General features: G+C 36.9%; 2 protein-coding genes across 5 annotated transcripts in view; one reads left to right on the forward strand and one right to left on the reverse strand.

Annotated features, from left to right (window-relative positions):
* Positions 1-11,154, reverse strand: part of IntS2 (integrator complex subunit 2) — a 99,423-nt gene extending 88,269 nt beyond the window's left edge. For both annotated transcript variants that reach the window (XM_090370938.1, XM_090370939.1), the window contains exons 1-3: positions 10,805-11,154; positions 4,013-4,151; positions 331-433 (exon numbers count right to left, since the gene is read on the reverse strand). In XM_090370938.1, coding sequence (XP_090227064.1) covers positions 331-433; positions 4,013-4,151; positions 10,805-11,088 — 526 coding nt within the window. In that variant the 5' untranslated portion in view covers positions 11,089-11,154. The remainder of the gene's footprint in view (positions 1-330; positions 434-4,012; positions 4,152-10,804) is intronic.
* A 125-nt stretch (positions 11,155-11,279) lies between these two features.
* LOC150088851 (ankyrin repeat domain-containing protein 13D) overlaps positions 11,280-27,323 on the forward strand; it is a 125,931-nt gene continuing 109,887 nt past the window's right edge. For all 3 annotated transcript variants that reach the window (XM_090369701.1, XM_090369700.1, XM_090369703.1), the window contains exon 1: positions 11,280-11,456. In XM_090369701.1, coding sequence (XP_090225827.1) covers positions 11,361-11,456 — 96 coding nt within the window. In that variant the 5' untranslated portion in view covers positions 11,280-11,360. The remainder of the gene's footprint in view (positions 11,457-27,323) is intronic.

The following is a 27,323-nucleotide window of genomic DNA, read 5'->3' on the forward strand; positions in this document are numbered from 1 at the left end:
TACAATTGAGGGACTGATTTATTAAGTTAATTGCAGATTACATAAGTTTGCGACAGCATTAGTATAATTTTAAGATTCAATCAAATTTAAAATTCGGTTGATGCTATTGTAGACAATCTTCAGAAATCAATCTTTGAATCTTTCAAGCATGTGAAATTTTTTTTGCCAGTGATAATTCTCCCTTTATTAATTCTAATAAATTTCCCTTTACTCTCCCAATTTTGTACATTTAGTAACTCAAGTATTGCACAAGTTACTGAATACAGATAATGACAAAATTATATTGAATCAAAACTGCTTAAATCTGAACTTGTGTTCTTATAAACTTACCAGCTTGAGCAATGCAGAGGACATCGGCCACCTCTTCCAGATATACATCATTATCAAAAAGTTCTGAGGCTTTGATTCCAATTTCAGCACGAGACTCTTTCATCTATAATACATAGATGAAAGCAATGTGATAAAAAGATTTCTAATAATAAATTAGAATTATTCCTTCTATTTCAAAAATAAAGAAAAGTAAAAACATGTTTTTCAAAACTTGTAGAGATAATATTCTAAATCATTCTTTTCCGAAATTCATTTTCACTATTTATTATATTTAAAGAATAACGCTTATTCTAGTTTCTTCTAATCTACACATCCAATCTACACAGACCAGACCCAATTATTAACATATGTACTGTTATATTGTTTGTGTAAAAGAATAAATGAAAAGCTTATTTATGCTACAAACAGAACATCACAATATGGCATTTTGCAAATAAGGATTTTTTTTGTATTCATAGAGATAATATTTAAGCTTGCACTAAAAATTTTTTTAACAAATATAGGAATTATAATCAGCACTGAATACATTAAGAGGAGGAGAACAGAAGCCATTAATTTACAGTTGTTCATTTTTGTTAAGTTTGCATTTTGCACAACATGCTACAATGATAACAGCATCCATCAAGATAGATAAGGGAAGTATTATAATAAATGCTCTCAAATCATATATCAGATCTGTGTTATATCAAGCTTTTAAGAATAGAGTTAAAAACCATCGGTAGCAAGCATGTGTACCTCAGCAATTCTTTTGAAATGCTATGTTATTCATATGTATAGCAATAAAGATTCATTACACAGAGCTATAAAATGATGCCATAGTCAATGCCTAAGGTAGCTGATGCAAAAGTAACCAAAAGCAGTACTGCCATCATGGCATATAATTCCAGACTCAGTGAACAGTGATTACTTGACGAATATGATGTATGTGTATGGACAGTTCCAGTTACACATGATCTGAATGCTGAGCACATGAGTACAGTGCTGTCTCATGTTGCACTCTTAATTGGTTCCTGAGAACAGTGTTATATAAACAAAGCACTAAACAAGGTCATTATAAAATAGCACCTGTGGAAACACATTTCCAACCTTGTATTAAAATAAATAAATTTTCAGTTTATAGTCCAGGACAGCCAATTGGGACAGAGAAGTTTACAAAATGGAGGGAATACAAGAAAAGCAAGGTATTTAACAGATGCATGAGCTTGAACCATGATCAACTCAAATGTGTGTGCTACTTTATCCTTGGATTTCACTACATGGCCATGACAACTTACCTACAAATGTTATTGGGCAGCTTCTTTGGGTATCACTATTAAGCACAATAAAAAAAGTACTATACTGTATACAGATGTATAAGAAAAATACAAGTATACAAAGAAATATAATGCAAAGTTTAGAGAACTGTAGTTGTTAATTTTCACTATGATGAAATCCTGATGCAAATAACCAGAGGGTCTCTGCAGGGATCTATTGCTGGTCCTTATCTTTGGAATATTGTAATGGATGAGCTGTAGGACAAGGACTGGGCCAATTCTTAACTCTACACTTGTGCTGATGATTTCACAATTTTAGTCAAAGACAACTTAAGGAAGCAAATAGAGAAGGCAGAAGAGATTATGAAATCTATTTGTAAATAGACTGAGAAAAATAAAATTGAGTTGTCAACTACTAAATCATGAATGATTTTATTGAAAAGTAAATTGAGTATAAGTCGAGCTCCTGTTGTCCAGACTACTGCCCTGCTGGATCCTTGAAACACTCTCCTATTGTTGTTATTTGGTTTTTAGGAGCATTAGCAACTAAGGCCACATTGCTCTGGAGATATGCGGTGGTCATTCCCTGACCTTTCCACATACTCCATATTTGGTGGTAACGGGCTCGAACCCTGGTCTAATCAAGAAGCGTGTGCTATGCACTGCTGCTCCTGCCCACCTGGCTACGGAGGCGCCACTCTCCTGTTGTAAAATATTTTGGTATTATGCAGGATGAGAGATTGACCTTTCTACCCCATGTGAAATAATTAAGAGAGAAAAGTTTTGTACTATAAAATAAGAAGGACAATAACAGCAGATTGGGGGTGTGCAAGGGAGGTCTCTTGATCTATTACATAAACTTATCTGTGCCGATGATCACCTATGCCGCTGGAGCATGGGGTTAGAGAGGTGAAAACAGCATAATATGTAAACGTCTTGGCTAAGGTAAAGAAAGCCAGCATGAGAACAACAAGAAACGTCGGATAACTTATGCGGAAAATTAGTTTCCCGACACGGTACTTTAGCGCTGCTGGCTTGGTAAACAGACGGTAGGTGTTATTGGTCTGGAGCAGAAATTGAGAAGGATATATTGATTGACATGTAGGCGTGGCAAACGATGAAATGATTAGTGGTGGGTGCGACAGACAACAAGCTACAGGGCATATTATTGAACAAGAAAATAAAAATACAGTTATAAAAATATTTTTTTTTTATGACTGTGATTCTAAAGAAAAAAGGTTAGGTTACCCCCTCCACTTTGGGAGGGGTTCAAGCTCCCATGGAATTCAAGTCGAGGTAACCTGACCTTTTTTCACCATTACGAAATAATGGTGAAAAACGGTTAAGGCATGTGCAATTAGGGCAAGTTACCATTAGTGCTACTAAAGTAATACTAAACCGATGTTATCGTGTGTTGTGTTCGCACACCAATCAGCACATCATTTGCCATGCCTACTTGTCAATCAATATATCATTCTAGACTTTGCTCCAGACCGATAACACCTACCGTCTGTTTACTGAGTGAGCAGCGCTAGAGTGTCTTATTGGGAAACTAATTTTCCGCGTAAGTTATCTGACGTTTTCTCGTCATTCTCGTGCTGGCTTTCTTTACCTTCGCTAACATCTTATCTCAGTACAAAGGCTTGCCCTTTTGTCTGCGACATGAACCTGTCAGACTGTTTCAAATGAAGCCCTACAAGTATTAGCATGGAAAGAATCTGCTGATTTGCTAGTTATAAAGAGATATCTGGAACATGCTATATCAAGAAATATCTCATTAGAAATAATGGGAGTTATAACTTGTCCAGATCAAAATAAGATATATACTAGGCATGATCTCAAGCAAGAAAAAGAAAAGTTTTGATTAGAGATAGATCAGGTATGGCAGAATAGATGGAACAGTTCCAAACAGGGGAGGATCACTTAGGCTATCTGCCTGATGTTATAAAAGTGAGGAAATGTGTTGGTTGGCCAGACCTGGGATTATATGCAACCATGGTAGCAACACTGACTCCGAGCCAGATTTTTCTGACTCTCTTGACAGGTTTGTTCACAATAAGCTTTTTGGAAATCTGTGTAATTTTTAATGTCCTCTCAATGACTACAACTCTTCTTGGTAGATTTCCCAAATTTAAAATTAATGTATATTTGGAAATCATTCCAGACAGTCTAAGATTGCAATTTTTCTAAGGCGCCTCCGTAGCCAGGTGGGGAGGAGCAGCAGTGCATAGCACACGCTTCTTGATTAGACCAGGGTTCAAGCCCATGACCAGCAAATACAGAAGATGCGGAAAGGTCAGGGAATGACCACTACATATCCCCGGAGCAATATGGCCTAAGTTGATAAAGCTTCTAAAAACCAAATAACAAACAAACAACAATTTTTCTAATATTAATAGAAATATAGAGAAAAAAAATATTATACACACCTGAGCCATGATTACTAGTAATTCACTTAACAAAAGCCTGAGCCTCCTCACAGCATCACTGCGTTCAAATTCTAATGCTAGTCCATTTTGTAAGGAGGAGACAAGAATACTCTCTGCAGCATGTCCACCTATTTTTAGCCTATAATTAGTTTGTAAAAAAAAAAATAATAAATAACAGTTAATATAATACGAATAAATGAAAACTCGTGCATACAAATTGTTTGAAGTTTCTACTTTTTAATCAGCATGATTCTGAGATTTAATTTTTGGAAAAAAATCAAGATAATCATCAATTAATAACAAATTATTTATTATGAAAGATATTAATAAATACAATACTGAAGTTCAGTGGTAGCCAAACTTTTCCTACATAGTGTCTACTTTTAAATGGAAAAGATGCTGGCATGCTACAATATATATTAATGCGTATATAATGTGAGAGAGAGAAAAAAAAAATGAGGGAGATAGAGAGTGATAGAAGGTGACAAATAAATATGTATAATAAGAGATAAATGTTATTTGGTTTTTAGCGGCATTAGCAACTAAAGCCATATTGCTTCGGGGATATGCAGTGTTCATTCCCTGACCTTTCCGCATCCTCCATATTTGGTGGTCACGGGCTCAAACCCCAGTCTAATCAAGAGGCGTGTGCTATGCACTGCTGCTCCTGCCCACCTGGCTACGGAGGTGCCTAAGAGATAAATAATGCATATATATATATATATACATGTATATATATATATACACAGTATTATTTTGTTAAATATATGTATTAGTTTATGAAGAAGAGTAAGTTGAGGGTATGGTTATCCAATCCCTCGACTTACTATCAAGCAACCTCTCTATTGGTTAAGAAGTAATCCGTCTATAGTTAGTCTCAGACCAAAGCCTATATCTTTTGCTTTATAATGTTGCCATCCTCTCTGCACTGCATTCTTCATGGAATCAAGTTGAGGACATAGCTTTTGGCAAAAAAAGATTCTTGAGGTATGTACTTTTTCTTTCTCTAGATCTTTCAAATTGATTTCCAGTCTGTTCAATTCTTCTTCTTTATTCCCATCCATAAATGTGTTGGGGCTCGCATTATGTTAGTTAAGTCTATTTGTGTGTTAAAAACTTTATACTCGGTAGTCACATTTATAACTTCTCTGTACTTCATTAACAAAAATGCATCATTGTAATTGAAATCACCTGTAAACAATCTAGTGTAGATAGTGAGCTTGTATTTGATATAAGTTTCAATAAATCTTTTTTTACCCCATATCACATGGAAAAAAATGTCCTTAATTATGAATATTTACTTATGTATAACATATGTAGTTTATTTTATGGACAAAAACCACAATGTCATTTCCCAACTTTGTATGGATATATATCTGTTGGAGTGGATGCAGACATATAACAAGATTAGTTAGGGGGCCTAAAATCTTATTCTAACTAAGAAAGACTAAGTTCTGTAAAAAAAAATTATTAAGCATAATATCTTATTAAAATAGTTTCAAATAAAGTTGTTGATGAGATTCTTTAGTTGTTACATAAAAAAAATCAATATAAAGTAGAAATCTGCAACTTTGCTTGTCAGCAAAGTATAAAGAAAAAGGGACCACAAACGTTACTTTTCTTGTTGAAGTAGCATGTTTTGGCAGTTTGTCACTTTTTGCAGGCCAAAAAGCTGCTCATGAAATGCATTAAAGTAAAACAAAGGGGATAAAAAACATATGGCAAAACTTAAATTTAAAAAAAAAAAATTTCATTAGAAAATATCAGTTTTTTTTTTATTTTTGTAATTTCAATAACCATCTGACTTATGCAGTGAATATTTAAAACAGTATTAGTAGTGGAAAATGAAGCGAGAAAGCAAGCTTATTCAGTATTAGCAAAAAAAAAAAATCTTTCCATTCCCTCTAATAATATTCTTGTCCTCTGAACACAACCTAACCTAATTTGCTGCAATGAGCAAATAATGTTAGGTAATTTTGAAAACTTAATCTAGCTTAGCTTTATGAGTATATAATATTGGGTAGTTCTGAGAAATATTTTTAGTGTCAAAATTAAAGTCATATTTAGTAAATTAACTATAAGTACTATTTTAACTTTTTTTTTTTTTTTGCTGATTTATTCACTCAGAGCAAATCTGAGCTACAGTAGTTTAGAACCCTGCAAATTCAGGATTAGAGATAAATAAAATATTTTGGCTGAAAATCATTTTTGTATCCTTAGTGCCAGCACCACTGTATGATAAAGCTACCCAGTGTGACTTGAAACATTTGAATAGCTCACTAAGCATTTAATTTTAGAAATTAAATTACTGACCTGAAACCATCTGAATGGCTCATAAAGTGTTTAATTTTAGGAATTCTTTAAGGGTTGTTAGAATTCAGTCAAACGGTTGTTAACTGAACTCTACTGATGAGCCTTAGATGCAGCATTAAGCATTAGTAAGCTCTGTAGTTTTCGGAGTTGTAATGATTGTCTTTTTTTTTTTTTTTTTTTTTTTTTTTTGTTAGTTGTTGGCGCATCAGCTTCTGTGGCCATAATGCACCTCCCAAAGTTTTTGCATTTTACTGTGATCCAAGCCCATGGCAGTATTCGAACCTGCAACCTTTGGGTTGCGCATCACCTCCTGGATTTGGAAGACGAGTACACCGCGTTCAGCCGCTACACCCAGGACATCTTTAACAGAAGGAGAAAGGAAATCGCTATCCGCAACAATATGGAAACATCTGAATAGAAGAACTCCATTGAAACTAACCAAGGAGGAGACATTCAAGACTACAGCATGAACATACCGCATGACTACAACCGATCAGAAAAGAAATTACCAGCAAAGATAACTCTCCATTCATGACCTGGTGCAAATGGCCAGGACTGATGCTCTCAACGAATATGACTACCTGAATTGACATCAAAGCAGTACTACAAACTGACCAGAGTCATCACTTCCTGATGACTCTGGTCTTCCTGACCCCATAAGACGAACACGAGACAAGTGAGACTGAACCAAGACTGTGACCTACCTGAAGTGACACTGAACTGAACATCCAAAAACCATGACTGTGACCGCAGCTACACTGTTGCCTCACCTTTTGGCGATCTGGGTTGGACACCTAGTCTGGCCCACTTTCTCTCCATATCCTGGCGGGGAGAGGGGCCGGGACCGTCCCCCCCCCGTTTACTTCTCCTGGTGCGGCATGGGCATGCCACACTGATATCTGGGGTCGTCTACCCTATTGGCCTCATACTTCTGTCTTTCCCCTCCAGTCTTCAGTCTTTCCCCCCACTCTCTCTATACATCACAGTGTACGCCCCACACGACAAAAACTTAAATAAACTTCCAAATTATAACAGCCAAATCGTGCATCAATTCCAAAACTTAACCTCATTAGCGAACCACCCCTTAAAATCGCGTTATTATTTTTATTTTTTTATTTTTTAAAATTTTTTTTTTAGGCCCTAGCCACTGAAATCTCAGGAAATTAGGTGGCAGGGCCTGCCAGAGTAAATAATTATGCTGGGTGTACCTGGTCTGCCTCCACGGGGCTGAGTGTGGGCAACGTTGGGCCCCAGCAGGGGTCTAGCGGCTAAATGGCCAGAGGAACAATGATACACAACACAATACTTCCAAATCCCATACATTTTTAAATCTCTGGCCTTAACAGTGATCTGTTACACCCACAAAGAAAACCACACGGAGATGGGGGAAACCCCTGGTGCCGTTTGACACAAACACACTTTACACTTTTACCTTTGGGTTGCCAGGCAGGCACTTTACCCACCTGACTAGCCCGGTCGGCAATGGTTATCTTATGATTCTTCAGAGCCAGTATTTAAGTCATAGTCAAACATTGATCAGTTGGTAATTGCACAGAATAAGAAATTATCATCACATTGAATCTGTATGTCAATCAAATTGTAAAGCATATCCATTTATTTGCTGTGATTTAAAATAATAGTTATAATATGTAAAAATTTTGTTACATTATGCTGCTACATTACCACATTGCATTCCACTTTCCAGTTTGAGAAACCGTGCCCTGCTCAATCAGCTTCAACTTCTCAAATATTCGCTACCAATTCCTTAAATGCCGATCACCAGGTAATTCTCCAGTGGGCCAAAGACAACTTAGTTGATTTCAATAAATCTTTTTTTCCCCCATATCACGTGGTAAAAAATGTCCTTAATTATGAATATTTACTTATGTATAACGTGTGTAGTTTATTTTATGGACAAAAACCACAATGTCATTTCCCAACTTTGTATGGATATATATCTGTTGGAGTGGATGCTCAATCGGCTTCAACTTCTCAAATATTCGCTACCAATTCCATAAATGCCGTGCAATCACCAGTAATCCTCCAGTGGGCCAAAGACAACTTAGTTGATTTCAATCCATCTAAAACTCAGTCCTGTCTTATATCTTGCAAAAAGGATTCTTCTGCTCCTATACTTATCTTTGGTGACACTACTATTTCTAGGCAAGATGACATATCTCTTTTGGGGTTTACTCTAACTTCTAATCTCTCTCTCTCTCTTGGCACAAGCACATTACAAATATTGCTTCTAAAAAACTTGGTTTTCTCTTTCACTCTCGGCGTTACTTTTCTTCCAAACAGCTGTTCACTCTGTACAAATCGCAACCCCGCTCTACCATGGAATATTGTCCCACATCTGGGGCAGTGCTCCCAAAACCTCTCTCAGGCTTCTAGATTCCATTCAGATGAGTGTAGTTAGGTTAAATAATGACTGATCTCTAAAAAAGTGTCGCCACTCTCTGTCTCATAGACATACTATTTCTGCTGCATGCCTTTTCTACATATAATTCCATGGGCATTATTCTTCTGAATTGGCTTCTACAATTCCTGCTCTCTCTTTCAAAACAGTCCGAACACATGCTGCCACCAGCCAATATCCATTTACCGTCCGACTTCAAACTCATAGAACCAACTTTTCATCTTCCTTTTATTCATTCAACTGCCGTTTTCTGGAACAACCTTCCTTCATATGTATTTCCTGAAAATTATAGTTTACAGAAGTTCAAGTCTAATGTCAACAAATATCTTCTTTCGTCTTCTCAACCTCAAACCCGTGTGGTCCTAAGTACTATAGGTTCTAATACCTCTCATGTTTGGGGGTTTCATAAAAAAAAAAAAAAAAAAAACCAGCTTATTATTATTATTATTATTAGCCATATGGTACAAGGAAGCCCAAAGCTTTTGCTGCACCAGCCAAAAAAAAATATTTTTGAGTTACCCTGTGTGTGTGTGAGAGAGAGACAGCAAGAGTCAGAAGTAGAAGGGAATCACCCCAAGAAAGAGAAGAATGATGATATCCAGCTCAGGACACTGGGCGTACCAAGTCTAAAGTGATCAGATGTCCTGGATTATGCGGGACTGTCCTGGATTTAAGTCATTTGTCCCGCAATAAACTGTCCCAGATTGGACAAGTAGCCTCCATACTTATATCATGAATAAATGAATTTAATTGATGCGGATGAAAAAAAAAGTGGGGTTTTTGACAAGATATCATATTTAAAAAATATACTGATGATTCAAAAATAAAAGAATGGAATGACAAACAGATATAAGGTGGGTTGAAATATTTAAACATTTTGAACAAGAATCATACAATTTAAACAAGAGTCATACAATGCAGTCATTTGGAAAGAGTTATTGGATTTGCATTGTTTGCCAGAAACCAATGGTGCAACGGAAAGAGTTTTTTCGGTAGTAAATAAGTTGTGGACGTCAGAAAAAACACAACTGGCCTAGAAACGCTGAAAGCAATACTACAAGTTAAATGTAATTTTGCTAATTCTTGTGAAGAATTTTACGAAATAGCAAAAAATGAAAAATTATTAAGAAAAATTCACTCTGCGGAAAAATATATTTAATTATATTAATTTCTATTGTTTTTATTGTTAAAAGATGTATTTTTTATTATTATTTCACAGAAACCAGAGGCTCGTATCTGGTGAGTATGGGCTTGACACACCCAGGGTCCTGAGCTGGATATCATCATTCTTCTCTTTCTTGGTGATTCCCTTTTGACTCTCTCTCTTAGGGTAACTCGGGAATTTTTTTTTTTTTGGCTGGTGCAGCATAAGCCTCAGGGTTCCTTGCACCATATAGCTAATAATAATAAAGTACCTATACTTATTATTATTATTATTATTAGCCATATGGTGCAAGGAAGCCTGAGGCTTATGCTGCACCAGCCAAAAAAAAAAAATTCCTTATTACCCTGAGAGAGAGAGAGAGAGAGAGAGAGAGAGAAGTAGAAAGGAATCACCAAGAAAGGGAAGAATGATGATATCCAGCTCAGGACCCTGGGTGTGCCAAGCCCATACTCACCAGATGTGAGCCCCTGATAGGTGTGTGAAATTTCTATTTCTGTGAAAGAAAACAAATATATGTGGAAAAAACAAAACAAAAACAAATATATACTATATACTTTTTTTTTTTTAAGAAGTGTGATATTTTATTTTATAAGTTTAGTTCAAAAAGTATGTGTATTTAATTTATATTTTGTATACGAATATATTTTTATAAATAAAAAAAAAATAAGTGTATTTTTCTCAAATGACTTTTTCTTGGTTAATTACAAAAACGTTTACAACAAAATGATTTTGTGATTAGCACTGTTAAGGGGGGTGGGGGTGGATAATCGGTGTCCCGCATTGGAATACTAAGGATCTGGTCACTTTAGCCAAGTCCATACTCCCCAGATATTTTAAAAAATATAATAAAATAAATTTAAAAAAAAACACTTTAAACTTATTATTCGAATTATACCTTAATTGCTGTTCCTTTTTAACATCCATTTCTAATTCGTGAAAGTCTATTGATAATAAAGCAACTACAGAATTTACATGTTCTATTCCGGATAGAAGTTGTAAAATAATTTTTCGTTTTTCCGACCATTCGTTACTCTGGTCAAGAGGCGCACAGAGAGCCATACGTACTAAACATGGTAACAGAGGCCTAATTTTCTGCTCACTGAGGCTGGAAAGTTCATTTGCATCCACTCTCTGAATAGCAGCAAATGCACGAGGTGTAACGAAAAGTTTAGTTGACATTTTCGCAAGCAATTTTGTTCACAACCGAGACGATACACACACAATGACAAATAAAGCACACCACCACGTATGTGCCATGTTTGCATTAATGCCTTTTTCACTCGCAGGTGGCGCTCCAGTACGTCAGGTGTGCTGTGAGTATCTGCGTGTTGATACGATGATGAACCATCAATCGGGCTTAAGCCAGTGGCCGTAGGTGGTGTCAGTAGGGCTACTGAGGCTTGTCCGTAGAAAGAGTCAAGGAACCCTGTGGGGTGCTGTTGTTTTAAAATATGTCTACGGAGTATTTTAAAAGAGAATATCCATTACATTGGCTAGCTTGGCATAATGAGTTTAAAGACCTTGAAAAGGAGCTTCAGAAGAATGAGGTACAAGCTTTGTTTTTATTATTGCACCAGCTCTGATGAGTAATGTTTTCCGTGGTTCGATATTATCCTACAAGAGGATGGAATGAAATAAGGCAGTTAATTGAAACATATTTAATATAGATATTAAATAACTATTCGTAGTGTAGTTAATTAAGGCTACCAAATAGTACGGCTACCGTTTTCTATTAATTATTTAAGAATAGTTAGATTTCTATTAAAAATAAAACAATTGCTGTGGACATCGATGGTCAGCGTTACTGTTGCTTCCTGTTTTTGGGTGGTGGTTGGCCTTGTTCGATAGTGCACTGTGTGTGTGGCTCATTTATTGATTACATCCGTGCTACTGATCCACTAGGCCTATTATAATGTAACCTGTAACTTGCTTTGTATTCCGTTATACACCACGCCAACCTTATTTTCAAAAATGCGTTGTGCTCAAGCCAATCGTATTAATGAATGCTATATCAAAAATGTACACATCAATGAATGCGTACTTTCAATACCGGTATCAATGTAAATGCATGTTTGTAAGGCCGTGATCGAATTTTTATACTGATAATCGCAGTTTTTATTTATTACTTCGAAAGTATATTATGATCATAAAAGTGAAGTTTGATTAGTTTATTTAAATTGCGTCTAGAATTAATTTCCTTAATGTAATACCGTGGCTTCAGCTTATCTTTGAACGAACTGCATAGTATAAAATTTGACTGATGCTGTATCAGTCAAATTGTCTCAAACTATCAGTCAAATCTTGCATCATTTGCTACTATAATTACTACTACTAATGATAAAATTCTGGAGAAATTCCAAAAAAAACACCTAATGTCATAAGCCTCCTCTCTCTAGTTTAATTTAAATCTGATCGAAAAATGAAAATCAGGTTTATTAAAGCCATTTAAAATTTCATTTTTAAATGCATTAGCAGAGGCATATGATGCAAGAAAGCAGCTTATGTAGCATCAGCCAAAAAAAAAAAACATTTCACACAATTCATTCCCTTCAAAAGTTTGTCCAATTCCTCCTTGAACTTATTTAAGCTATCAACTTCCACAACAACAGATGGAAGTTAATTCCAGCAATCAACTACCCACTGGCTAAAGGCAAATTTCCACACATCTACATTTTATCTTTCTTCAATTTGAATTTATGCTCCCTTAGGTTCGTAATCTGAGCAATAGGAAGAATCCCATCAGAATTGACTTGCTCAAAGCATTCAAGACCTTATACACCTCAATCAGATCACCTCACAGGTGCCTAGTCTCCAGACGCTGCAATTTTCAGAACTTAAGCCTTTCTTGGTAAGAGGATCCCCTCACCAATCTTGTTGCCCTTCTCTGTACTCGTTCTACCAACTCTACAAATTTCCTAAAATGAGGCGTCCAGACCTGTGCACAGTACTCAAGGTGTAGCCTGACCATTGCCTTATACAAAGGGATAATCACCTCCTTATCCCTACTAGCAAAATTCCTGTATATCATTGAAAAGACCCCATGACCTGCTCTGGCTGCCTGTCTGCACTGCTCAGAAAATTTCTTATCTGACTGCACAATTACCCCCAGGTTATTTTCATTATCTACCACCCTGAGTGTAGTGTGTGTTATGGGGGTTTAACGGCACATAAGCTGTGGCTATAATGCGCCTATTCACAGGAAAATGCAAAAAACAAAATTTAGGCATAACCACCTGGTTTTTTTTTTTACAGAGATATTTTAGAATTTAAGATTGGTTGTGCAAATGAGTGTAGTGGTTTGAAGGGCATCGTTGTATGGGTGATGTCATCTATAACGGAATGGCTGCTTCCTGCTCACAATACCAGTCAAAATCTTAATACCGGTATTTTGGTATTTTTAAATTATGAAACCGGTATTCCAAAAAAAAAAAAAACATTTTTTGCAATAAATTTTGATGACAATTAGGCGCAATAAAGTAAGGAAAAAACAAGTAATTACTTGAATGCACATTTTAAATCGAACTTTTATTACAATGATAAATATTCTAGCAAAAATTATTAAACATACGATTATTCTAAAAACAAAAAAATAAGCATCCGCACTACCTGTCTGAATAAAGTGAGCTCTTAAGAAACTCAATAGTGTTATCATTTAAACTGGATCTAATTTTGGTACATATTTAATTAGCGGCAGAAAATGGCCTTTTGGATTCTGTGCTGGTTGGTGCTTTGTACTGAGATAGTCATAGACGAGTTTCAGTTTAACCCCCCCCTTATTCCCTCATCTTCAAAAAATCTTATTTCCCTTTTTATCAAAAATAAAAAAATATTTCCTCTGACTTTTTATGGCACTATATCCGTATTAACAAAAGAAAGGGACTGATAGTTAAGTTTGGAGAGGAAACCAAATCTAAGTTGTAGGGGGGTTATTTATTAATTTTTATTTTCCTCTACCTTAGTATTGCCATCAGTGGCCATTGTTATGATTTTCGTACAGCAGCTCCCCTCAAGCACTAAGCCCCACAAGATATCTGACTGCGTTAAAAAATGAGAATTTCCAGGAGCTGAGGGATATTCCCCCTCCTCGCGCACACACACACACAAATATATATATTATATGTGAGCTATCAGTTTCTCAAGAGCAATGACACAAATATAAAACAAAAGTTATTTATCATACAAAATTACTTACAGTACATAACTGGTATTCATTTAAATCTAATCTATTCACTTTTCTCATTTAATCTGTTAATACATGCTATCATTTCCATAAAATTTCTCTCAATTAACTATCTCAACTCTCTCTACAGTTTCAAACACTAAACTAATTCAATCTTAATCACTTCCTCATATTTCTCTTATCAGCAATATCAATTCTCTTCGCAACAGCAATCCATAAGTCACCAATTTAATGCTAACAATTGCATGTAATCTCTCTTAATTTAGCAATATCAATCTTGTTTACAACTTCAACCAGTAAACCAATTCAATACTGAACATTTCCTTATTTCTCATGTTTCTTCAACCTTACTCTAAAATAATCTCGCATTTCCAAAACAACACAGTTCAGAGGACTTGCCTTCCTTCTCTTTCACAGTGGGATTCCTTTGTGCGGGTTCCTTCCAAGGAGTGCGGTGATGTCTCTCTCTCTCTCTCTCTCTCTATATATATATATATATATAGAGAGAGAGAGAGAGAGAGTGAGAGAGAGAGACTCTAACCGAAACTTCCAAGGAGTGCGGTGATGTCTCTCTCTCTCTCTCTCTCTCTATATATATATATATATATAGAGAGAGAGAGAGAGAGAGAGAGAGAGAGAGACTCTAACCGAAAAGATATATATCTTTCAGTTGATCTCAGCTGTATAGCTCTTCCAGTACTGTCTTATTTCGGGATTTTGAGAACAGTTCTATGTTAATACTGAAGGAAATTACCACAGCAGTAGTAGAAGCAAGGACATTATCCGACTGCCTTGTTATTCAACTTCCGGATTAACTTCTAGCACGGGAACATGCCCGGCGGAACCCTTCATTGTATAACTGGACACTCCCAGAACTAGACCCAAACTGAACCCAGAACTACTACTGGAAGTCTGCAACCCCCCTCCGAACAACAACCACAAACCCCTCTTTTGGTGCGAGCACCTTATTTATTTCCTTTTCATTTATTTATTTATTAAATTGATTGCAAGTTACAATCACCCCTTGTACTGCTTTTTTATATGCAAGCTTATATGAAAACCCCAGCGGGGTTTGCATGCATTTACCTATCTCTCCTTATCTAATTTAAACCTGATCCAATCACAGTGTTATTGTTTAAACTCACTCCTCTTCCTTCCATGGGAAAAACAGAATATTTTTCCCACACAATGAAACGCTTTCACCTTTTACTTCAAGATCACCTGTTCACAATACCTTTGAACTGCTCCATCCCGACACCCTTTCCCAAAATCTTCAAGTAGCAGTGTAACAGAGGGATTAAACTATTGTTCGGAAGCTTTTAATTTTAACCTGTCTGCACCTGCCATACCACAAAGAAGTAAGATATGTTACTACTCTGTATGCCATACCACTGTTCACCATATTCCTTAATTGCCCTACCAGGCCTACTGCCACTAATGTAAATATATCCTTAAGTGCTTTACTTCCACATGCATGCACTCTACTCACTAAGAGAAATATATTTGTAAGATTTTTATGTCTTACAGTTTCATGACTTTTTCAGGTTTCCGTTGCATTTGTATTGTGTATAACAATCCCTCATTTGCAAATTCAGCAGTATTAAGGATTTATTGTTGTCGATTTTATAACCTTTATGTAAATAAATCATAAACAATTGTTTTTTAAATTTACCGAAAAACCAGTATTTTTTTATCGATACCGGAAAAAAAATTACCGGAATCTCAATATTGTAAGCCCTATTCAGGTGGTCATGGTGTCAATGCAGGTAGTGCGTGGCCATCTATGATGAATGGTGGAAGAGTAAGGGACATATGAACCTGAGATTACAATTTCTGTGTTGGTTCACAGCAAATTTCATGAGGTTACCATCAATATTCTGGACTTGTTCAAACATCTGGTAGGACACAAAGCAATCGATAGATACCTCTGACCTGTCAGTGATCCATTCTTATATGGCCTTCAGTGCTGGTGCTCCCCCAGACCATAATCTCCAATGTAATAGCATAATGAGTTTACCTCTTGTCGCTTAGTTGGAGAGGTCCAAGTTTTTTGTTTTTTTTTGGCTGATGCTGTATAAGCTTGCTTTCTTGCATCATTCACCACTACTAATAATACTAATATCCTGTCTCAGTCAGAAGTAATCCTTAAAAGCCTTTTCAATCAGATTTATAGTTAGCTAATCTGAGTGCCTCCGTAGCCGAGTGGTCAGGAGCGGGAGTGCAGTAGCACACACTCTTTGAGTAGACCGGGGTTCAAGCCCCTGACTGCTGAATACGGTCGATCTGCCAACCCGCACTGGACCAGCGTGGCAGATTGTGGTCCATTTCCCTCAGCATGAGTTGTTGAGGAGGCTTCCATCCTGCAGTGGGTTGATAATGGCTGCAATTTATTTTATTTATTAATCTGAGATAGCAAAGTAAGGCTCCGTGTGAGATATTGAAGGGTTTTCAGCCTGAATCCTATGCAGATCAGTCCCATGAACGCACACTCGCATAGACACACACAGATATAATACATGATAAAAAGATTACACGGGTACTATGTGAACTATAATCCTGTCCAAAGTCCCCGAGGTTTGTTGCAGACATCATTCTAGTGACCCCAGCCCCATTTATGAATTAAGTGGGTTAAATTTTGGCAAAGTTCAGTTGTTCTGCAACAACCAGATCTGTTTCCACTTTCACAGTGGGACTATTAGTAACACTGGGTATATCCCCACGTGCAAGGTCTTAAAATGCTGAGCATAGTATACTGGAGACAACCATTTGGGCGTAAACAAGGGGCAAGGTGTGGCACCCACACTGCATAAAGAAACATCAACCATCTACATTACTAGGTGGTAGGTCACACTCATCACCTGGTGTTGTATCACTTGCTTATTGGTGGCTTGAAGTAGTAAAAACAGTATTTAGTTTTCAGTGCAAAGTACTAGCAATCCCCCATCTTCTGTTAAATAGTATGAGCCATGTCTTTTGAGTTTCTGATAGGCAATATCCAATATTCCTTATATTTTGGCAGTATGACTTTAAAACATTTTTTGAAAGCTGGCTAGACAGTCAGCTGCACCAAACTTATTTGGTAACTCTCTAGGCAGTATCTAGACCAGCTAGAGTATAATCTTGCTGCCTGTTGTCTGCTGATTGGAGGGAACTGAGTGGAGTGTATGCTTGAAGCAGTGCTGAGGCCATTTTATGTCAAAGGCGCCTCCGTAGCCAGGTGGGAAGGAGCAGCAATGCGTAGCACACGCTTCTTGATTAGACCGCGGTTCGAGCCCGTCACCACCAAATACGGAGGATGCGGAAAGGTCAGGGAATGACCACCGCATATTCTCGGAGCAATATGGCCTTAGTTGCTAATGCTCCTGAAAACCAAATAACAATTTTATGTCAAGTTGCTGAGTGTATATATTCTCTCTGTGTACACCATATCCAAAAATTTCATCAAATAGTACATGTCTCCTTAAACGTTCAATTCACTTCACCTGCATCAGTGCATTATGAATAGTCAAACTAATGGAACATATTTACAGCATATGTGAAAAGATCTGAACCTTCTGAAAAGTTCCCAATTCATTTCACAAATATATGTGGTTTTGGTTTTCAAGTCTCAGTGTATATTATACCTAAAATCTGCCAAGCCCCACTTAATTTTTTGACAGAATCATAGTTATCAGTTGCCCTCAACTGCTACTACCCTCATTTCTCCTAATTATTTGCTGTGATTCCTTTCATTTTAAAGGAGGAACTTTCCTGCATGTCCTCAAAACTTGTGCTGCAGGGCTTACTACTGTTTTTTGTTACCTTTTTTGTAATCCTTTTTTCCTTTTGGTATTTTTCCTTCTGTGTGGATATTTGCTTGTATTCAGCCAGTTCCTAAAAAAAGGCCATCAAATCCCTTCTTTCTAGTTTTCATCCCATTGCAATCACTTCAACTCTTTATAACCCAGTTGAGAAATCCATCAACTTCCAACTTTTAATACTGTCTCAAAACCTGCTGTCTAATTGACAAGTCCCAATATGGATTCCATTAGTGTTGGCCCACTAGTTATATAGTGGCTTATATTACTTGTATTTGGACAAATTCCAGAAAAGTTCAGTGAGATTCAAGCAGTTACTCTTTATGTTACTGCTTTCGATTGTTTTATGTAAAATTTTTCTATGTTGGTTCTCTCTCAACCAACAAATTTGTGCATTTTCAAGGTTATATTCTTCCTTCCACTCTTTTCCTCTTGTTTGTTTAATGTCCTTTTGCTGAATGGAAATTCTGTTATTGTTTTGCCGAGGACAGCATACTACCTTTCACCTTGAGAATCCCTGCTGCTCACAAACAGCCTTAATTGCTTGAATAGCCATACCAATTTCTTAAATGATTGATCTCCAGGTAACTCTCCATTAGAGCAAAGGAAACTTAACTTCAAACCTGTTAAAACTGAATACTGTCTTATTTCTTGCAAAAAAAAAAAAAAAAGTGCTATTTCCTGCTCATCTTCTGTAACACTTATGAAACCTAGAATAATGTTTAGGGGAAAAATCCTACACCTCCATCAGCTAATTGCAATTGTGTTGAAGGCACCTCTCAGAATTTCTTGCCTCCAACAAATGGTGAACCCACTGTTGCTGTCATGGAAAATACAAAACTGTTACTAGATGCATGATATCTACAGGATTCCCCATGACTCATAATTTCAGGTGATGATTATTGCCGTCATTTTGAGCGAAAAAATTTTATATTTGTGCTAGCTTGCAGAGGATTAGCACATGTGCTACTAAACTGTGTAGTTAGTCCTGTTTCATAACATTTTCCCTGACTAATATGTGGATATAAATTTTTTATATGTTTTGTAAAAGTAATACTCAACACCGCATTAGTATTTGCAAAGAGTCCCAGGTCAGTGAGTGCTTATTCACTAAGTTTTATGTGAGAAAATGGCTCATTTCTGCTTGTGTGTTTGATAGTGAATGTTCAATATGATAGAATTTGGGTATAGAGGAAACGTTGATTCCTGAGGTCAGAAAATTTTTTTATCATCATGGGTGTGATTCTTGATGGTTATTTAGTATGTTTTGTAAGCGTACTTGAAAGATTTTAGTATTAGCCAAAACATTTTTTATTAGAAAAAAGATAACATTACAGTGTATAGTGTGCTGAAAAAAAAATAGGAAAATTATTACATTGTATAGTTTACGTAGTTTAATCTACAGTAATTGTTAAAAATGTCCACTTGTTTTACTAGCTAACTGAAGGGCATTCAACCATTTTTGGCTAAGGGCCAGAACAGATAAAATACTAAAGGTGGCAGGCTACATGGGTTCTCACTAATTATGCTTTTCAAAATAGGATTTAATTTCTATCGACTAACTTTATCAACTTTAGTTTCTATAGACTGTTTACAGTTTAATTTTTTTCATTTAATAATTAAATACAAAAATACGACACTGTCATTAAATGATGCTAACAAGATTCTTTATTATATTAGATTCTTTATTCTAATAATAGTGTTAAATATTGAGGAAAACACATTAAATACAAGAAAGCAAAACAGAAAAATGGAATATTACTAAAATGAATATTTTCAAAAGTTAATATGAAAAAACAGTACTTTTTGAGACTTGTTTTAAGCTCAGGAAGCAAGGTGGGAGATATAACACTTAAATATGCCTAGATGTCTGAGGGCCATACAATATGAAGGAATTAGCATTGGTTGGATGCCCCTTGCTTGTGTAATTTTGTAATCTTTCAAAGAACTAGAGTGTTATTAACCTTTCTTGCAGCATCCAGAATTTGCTAAGGTACTTTATCTCTTTTGTCCACCCTGCATTCATATACTGCATTTTTCATAGGATCTCCATACATATTAATCTAATGGATTGAGATCCAATAATGTGGTAGCTAATTCAGCATACCCTATAGCCAGTCCATTGGTTTAGGAACCATTCATTTAGATAAAGCATGATGTTCCTACTGAAAAGTGGGAGGAGGGACTCCATCATGCTGCTAGTAAATCTGCAATCATGTTTATTGGGGAACATTCTCTAAGAGGACCAGCAGTTCATTTTGCAAAAATCTGACGTAAATGTCACCTGTCAGACATTGTGGAAAAATGTGCAGGTCCAAGAAGCTAGTCAGTAAGGACAACACACCACATAATTTGGAAGTTACTTTCTACTTTTCTGTACAGATTCTCACAAATAGGAGTTTCTGGTGTTGCTTACTTAATTATGAGTAAATACCTTGTATGTGAACAAAATATGATGTAAATGAGAATGTGGGGCTAACCAACAGCAGAGTTATAACCAGTTTCCCATGTCTGCAGATTTAAGATGTTGAATTTGCTGGATACGGTGGGGGTACAATCCGTTGTTTAATGATTTCCAGACTGTCATGCGGGCAGGAGCAGCAGTGCATAACACACGCTTCTTGATTAGACCGGGGTTCGAGCCCATGACCACCAAATACAGAGGATGCGGAAAGGTCAGGGAATGACCACCGTATATTCCCTGAGCAATATGGCCTTAGTTGCTAATGCTCCTAAAAACCAAATAACTAACTAACCAGACTGTCATGCATGGAACATTGAGGCATATAGGAATTCTTTGAGTATCAACTAGGAGGCTGTGCTGTACACCATTTCGATAATGTTTTCCCCCACATCCCATTGTATTGAACTTTTAGTTGTCAACAGCACAGTCAGGAATGAGCCATTTTCTCACAAAAGTTGATTTGGGATTCTTCCCTATAGAAATCTTTGTTGATATTTCTCAATGACAGCATTGCTATTATCACTGCAAAGCCTATACAGAATGTAAATAGCATCTTCACAGTTGCTTCTGTTATAATGCAGAATGATCAGATTGCACAGTTTACTAGCTACTTGTGTGTTGATGTGCATAAAAATCCATTTCGGTTTAATGCAGGACCACAGACACCATAATTTTTCCTGTCAGTCATACTTAAGGAATGCAGTTGTTCAAATAACTCTTAACCCCCCCCCCTACACACACACACACACACCCTTGTGTATGGGAGAGAGAGATTTGCACATTTCCAATCTCCTGGAACATTATCCAGGTTTAAGGATAATGTTCTAACCCACTGTTATCATAGATATAGGTTTAGTGATCACCTTAACCATTTCTTTTAATATAACTAGATAGACAGTATTAGCTTCTGTACTTATTAACTGGTCTGTACTTGTTAACAGGAGAGACTGCTTCTACAGGGATGGGATACACTTAAATGGAAAGGGTTTAAGAATGTTTGCTGATGCTATCGAGGCAGTGTTAGGTGAGTCGGAAAACTGCTAGATTGCGGGGATACAAGGACTAATAGATTAACAGTAGCCACTGGCAGAGGTGAAAGTGATTCTTGCACTGCATTCTATTGGAATGAGCAGCAGCCTGGAAAATAAGATGCAGGATATTTCAGAGACTGCTGGGAATCATTGGGGTACAAGTAAACACATGGGTTGTGTTAGGGTAGCTAAGAAAAAGAACAGGAGCATGTATACTTGCGTGTACACCAATGCTAGGAGTTTAGTAAATAAATTTGAGGTATTGCTCAAAACATCAAAGGCAGATATTGTTGGGATTTAGAGACGTGGTGTCACACAGATATAAGGAATGCAAAACTGGAATTTGGGGAGTACAAGGTCTACAGAAAGGATAGACAGGATAGGAAGGGAGGAGGGGTTATGCTATTAGTTAAGAAATACATAAAATCCAAGGAAGTGAAGCCAGTCGACATCGCTGGACAGTGCAGTGTCGAGTCAGTTTGGTGTGACACAAGCATTGGGAGATCAAAATTGAGAGTAGGAGTGTGCTATAGGCCTAATGACTCTGATGAGTATAATAAGAAACTGTACAGGGAAATAGTGGGCCAGTAAATCAGAGAGTCTTATAATGGGGGATTTTAATTTCCCAGATATTAACTGGAATTTGGGGGCTGGTCACTCACACACTAGCAAGGCTTTTGTGGATTTATTGAATGATTATTTTCTACATCAGCATGTTCGGGAGGCAACTAGACGGAGTAATACTCTTGATTTGATTATCAGTAGTGATTCTTCATGCATTAAGAATCTGCAGATAAATGAACCACTAGGTGGCAGTGATCACAGTGTGCTGAAGTGGGATTTACTCAAAGAGGTAACCACCATTAGGGGTAAAGGGAAGAGTTATTGCTTTCGTAAAGGCGACTACAATGGACTGAGACAGTATTTAAATTCTATACAGTGGGACCAACTGATGATGTTACCAACAGCAAATTCAAAATGGGAAGCATTCAAAGAACTTATCTTGGAAACTACTAGGCTTTACATACCAACTAAGAAATATTGTTCAAGGTTTAGGCCTAAGTGGATGTCAGATGAACTAATGAGACATATGGCAGAGAAGAAAAATGCATGGGATACATACAAATTAACACGTGACACAGAAGCCTATGATAGATACAAGTTGATCTGTAACCAAGTCACAAAGGAGGTTAGGCAGGCGAAGGCAGATTACGAGATATTTTTGGCAAGGGATGCAAAGAAAAACAGCAAAGAGTTCTTTACTTATGTAAACTCTAGAAGGAAGGGGATGAATCAGAATGGTCCACTTGATATCGATGGGTCAACTGTTGATGATCCTGCTCAGGTAGCTAACAAACTAAATGAATATTTTGCATCGACATTCGCACGAGGAGTTATTCAGCGAGGGAAATGCCAGAGGTGTATTCAACTCTGGCAGTAAGCTAGAGAATCTTGTAATAACTGAGAGTAAAGTGGAGGAGAAATTGTTGAAGATAAACACAAGAAAGGCGCCTGGGGTGGATGGGATCTATCCAATTATATTAAAGGAGGCAGCAAAGGAAGTAAGCAAACCCTTAGCCATAATTATGAGAGCGTCCTTGGACTCAGGGGAGGTACCCATGGACTGGATATGTGCAAATGTGACCCCAATTCACAAAGGAGGATCAAAGGCTGACACAAGTAATTATAGACCTGTGAGTTTAACTTCTGTTCCCGGAAAATTAATGGAGGCGCTGGTTAAAGAAGCACTGCAGGATCATCTAGACAAGACTTCAGTTATAAAATTGGATGCAGGGAATAACTTTGATATTATATACTTGGATCTTAGAAAGGCTTTTGATACTGTTGCACATGGAAGACTGCTGCACAAACTGGAGCAGTGTGGCATTGGAGGCAAATTGCTGCTATGGATAAAGGGGTGGTTGAGGGGGAGAAGACAGAGAGTGGTAATCAATGGACACTGCTCATCGTGGACTAATGTTATTAGTGGAGTCCCTCAGGGTTCAGTATTGGGTCCATTATTGTTTTCTGTATTTATAAATGATATTGATGATGGTATATCAAGCTTAATGACCAAGTTTGCAGACGATACGAAGGTTGGCAGGGTTGTCAAGGACACTACTGACACTATGCTGCTGCAACAGGATCTGGAAAGGTTGAGCAGATGGGCTGAGAGGTGGGAAATGAAGTTTAATATTGACAAATGTAAAGTACTACATATGGGAAACAGCAACCCCAGAACAATGTATCAACTCTGTGGTACTACACTGACAGTTGTAGAGAATGAAAGGGACCTGGGGGTGGTTGTGCAGGCAGATATGAAGTTCTCTGAGCAGTGCAGATGGGCTGCAAGAGTAGCTCATGGTGTATTGTCAATGATATATAGGAATTTTTCTAGCAGGGATAAGGAGGTGATTATTCCCTTGTATAAGGCAATGGTCAGACCACACCTAGAGTACTGTATACCGGCCTGGAGGCCTCATTTCAAGAAGGATGTAGAGCTGCTGGAACGAGTACAGAGAAGGGCATCAAGATTAGTGAATGGAACAAAGGGATGATCTTACAAAGAAAGACTTAAGTTTTATAAATTACAGTGTCTGGAGACTAGGCACCAGCAAGGTTATCTGATAGAGGTGTATAAAGCCTTGAATGGTTTGAGCATGCTCAATGCTGATGGAATTCTTCCTCTTGCTCAGAATAATCACCTGAGAGGGCATAAATTCAAATTGAGGAAAGACAGATGTAGGATAGACGTGCGGAAATTTGCCTTTAGCCAGCGGGTGGTTGGTTGGTGGAACAGACTTCCATCCCTTGTCGTGGAAGTTGATAGCCTAAACAAGTTTAAGGCTCAGCTGGACAGGTATTTCGAATGAACAGAAGGGTGAAGTGGAAGTGGTTTTTTATTTTTTGGCTGATGCTGCATAAGCTTGCTTTCTTGCATCAAATGCCTGTGCTAATGCTTCTTGTGCATTCTTCACTTTTAGATTTGATAATTTCTCCAAAACATTTTCATTTATCGCTGTTTAATACTGAATAATTGGTAGTTGAATTAACAGTCTTTAAACCTATTTTAACTGCATCTCATTTTTATTTCCGTTCCACTCTGCGTTGCATAGTAAAATATATGAATAATAACGAATCCAGAGCACGTAGGCCCTTTCAATTAAGTCTTTTTTTTTTTTTTTTTTTTTTCTGAAAAGTATATTATTGTATGAATATAGATGCAAAGAACTTTGCATCTATATTCACACAATATGTAGATGCAATGTTCTTTAAAGGTTTTAATATCATGTTTACTCATCCCATTTGCTCCTCTGTAATTGGCTGGCACAGTGTATTCCCTCTCTTTCCTTTCAGTGTCCACATATGCAAAGAACTCTTGAATATCTTTCTTAGACATCTTTGTCAGGTTGTCTCTTAGTGATCTGTAGATATTCCAGATGTCCCTCTTTTCGGATACCAGTTTCATAAATTTTTAGTCAACCATTTCAGTTTCCACCTTGAGCCATATCTTTTTGAAGTTAAGTAATCGTGTGTAGGACAGTTATTTTCTGGTACATTTTCTGTTTAGCATGTTTATCCCTTTGGCTGCTCCCACTTAATTGAACTCAAGTGAACTAAGGTCAATATGGTATACTTTAAGGAAATGGAAACCATTTCTTTAACCCTCAACTATAATTTTTTTTGGATACTTCCTATGCTGAAATGTTATGGCCTAAATCCTAGTGATAAGAAATTGATATATTTAAGGTTTACTCGCTATTCATTATTTTTCTTGTCTCATTATTGAACAGAAGAACCCAAACTCAGTTTATCGTGTAATGTGTAAAAAAATGTCAAGATTTCTACTCATTGGATACTTCAATGGTTTGTTTGGGGATTTTTTAGGTGCATTGGCATCTATGGCCATAGTGCACCAATATTTCAATGGGTTACACATTTTATGTAATTGTGTTCCCTTAGGATCATCTAGACAAGCCTGCAGTAATAATTCAGAAACAGCATGGGTTTGTTAAGGGAAAGTCTTGTCTAACTAATTTGATTGGATGCTATGATGTTGTTACAAAGGAACTGGATGCAAAAAATAATTTTGATATCATATACTTGGATTTCAGGAAAGCTTTTAACACTGTTGTGCATGGAAGACTACTGTACAAATTGGAGCAGAATGGTATTAAGGGTAAATTGCTACAATGAATAAAAGGGTGGTTGAGCGGGAGAAGATAGGGATGGTAATCAATGACTGCTGCTCTTCGTGGGTTAATGTTATTAGTGGAGTCCCCCCCACTGAGTTTGGTTTGGTTTGGTTTGGTTTTTTTTTTTTTTTTTAGGAGCATTAGCAACTAAGGCCATATTGCTCCGGGATATGCGGTGGTCATTCCCTGACCTTTCCGCATCCTCCATATTTGGTGGTGACGGGCTCGAACCCCGGTCTAATCAAGAAGCGTGTGCTACGCACTGCTGCTCCTTCCCACCTGGCTACGGAGGCGCCACTGAGTTTGGTGTTGGACCCACTATCGTTTTGTATATTTATCAATGATATTGATGAAGGCATATCAAACTTAATATCCAAGTTTGCAGATGATACTAAGGTTGTCAGGGTTGTTAATGACAGTAATAGCAGTGGGCTACTGCAACAGGATCTAGAAAAGTTGGACAGATGGGCTGAGAAGTGAAAACTGAAGTTTAACATTGACAAATGCAAAGTACTGTATATGGGTAGAAGTAACCCCATAGAAATGTACCAACTGTGGTACTACGCTTAGGGTGGTAGAAAATGAAAAAGACTTGGGAGTAATTGTGCAATCAGATTTGAAGTTTTCTGATCAGTGCAGACAGGCTGCCAGAGTAGGTGGGGTGTTGTTGATGATATACAGGAATTTTGCTAGTATGGATAAGGAGGTGATTATCCCTTTGTACAAGGCAATGGTCAGGCCACACCTTGAGTACTGTGCACAGGTCTGGAGGCCTCATTTTAGGAAATTTGTGTAGAGTTGGTAGAACGAGTATAGAGAAGGGCTACAAGATTGGTGAGGAGAGTGAAGGGGTACTCTTACCAAGAAAGGCTTAAATTCTGCAAATTGCAACATCTGGAGACTAGGCACCTGCAAGGTGATCTGATTGAGGTATATAAGGTCTTGAATGGGTTGAGCATGTTCAATTCTGATGGTATTCTTCCTCTTGCTCAGATTGCAAACTTGAGGAGCATAAATTGAAATTGAAGAAAAAACAGTTGTAGAATATAGATGTGCAGAAATTTGCCTTTAGCCAGCGGGTAGTTGATTGCTGGAACAAACTTCCATCTGTCATTGTGAAAGTTGATGTTGATAGCTTAAATAAATTCATGGAGGAACTGGACAAACATTTAGAGGGAATGAATGTGTGATTTTTTTTTTTTTTTTTTCCTGATGCTACATAAGCTTGCTTTCTTGCATCACATACCTCTACTACTACTTAGTAATATTTTTCATTGTCGCTCTCCCTACAATCATTGAGTGATAAATTTGTCAAATCACTTCCAGCTGTTCAAAAGGGTGCTTTAAAGGAATTATGCTGGATAGATTCCACTGCCACTATTTTTGGAACAAATAGAATAGTACACTCTTAAAAAGATGAAATGTGGTTTCAATTATGCCATTCATTTAGTTTGTAATATTGTGACTGAAAACAGTAGTAGCAACATACATTCTTTAACCCCTGCAATTGTTGCCATGTTAAGTAAATTTGTATTCATACTGTATATTTATTTTGTATTTGTAAATAAAGATTATTATTATGACTAAATATTCAATGAGGTGGTTGTATTAAAAACATTAATATATAATGTTTTAAAAGTAATTACAGATCTAAATAGAAGTTTAATATTGGAATCACAGTAAATAAATTTGTTGAATTTTTAATATTGGTTAAGTCATCAAATTCTGATGTAGAAATATTAGAAA

This window comes from Mastigoproctus giganteus, chromosome 3, assembly GCF_048544385.1.
Source record: "Mastigoproctus giganteus isolate SK-2022 chromosome 3, ASM4854438v1, whole genome shotgun sequence".
NCBI lineage: Eukaryota > Metazoa > Arthropoda > Arachnida > Uropygi > Thelyphonidae > Mastigoproctus > Mastigoproctus giganteus.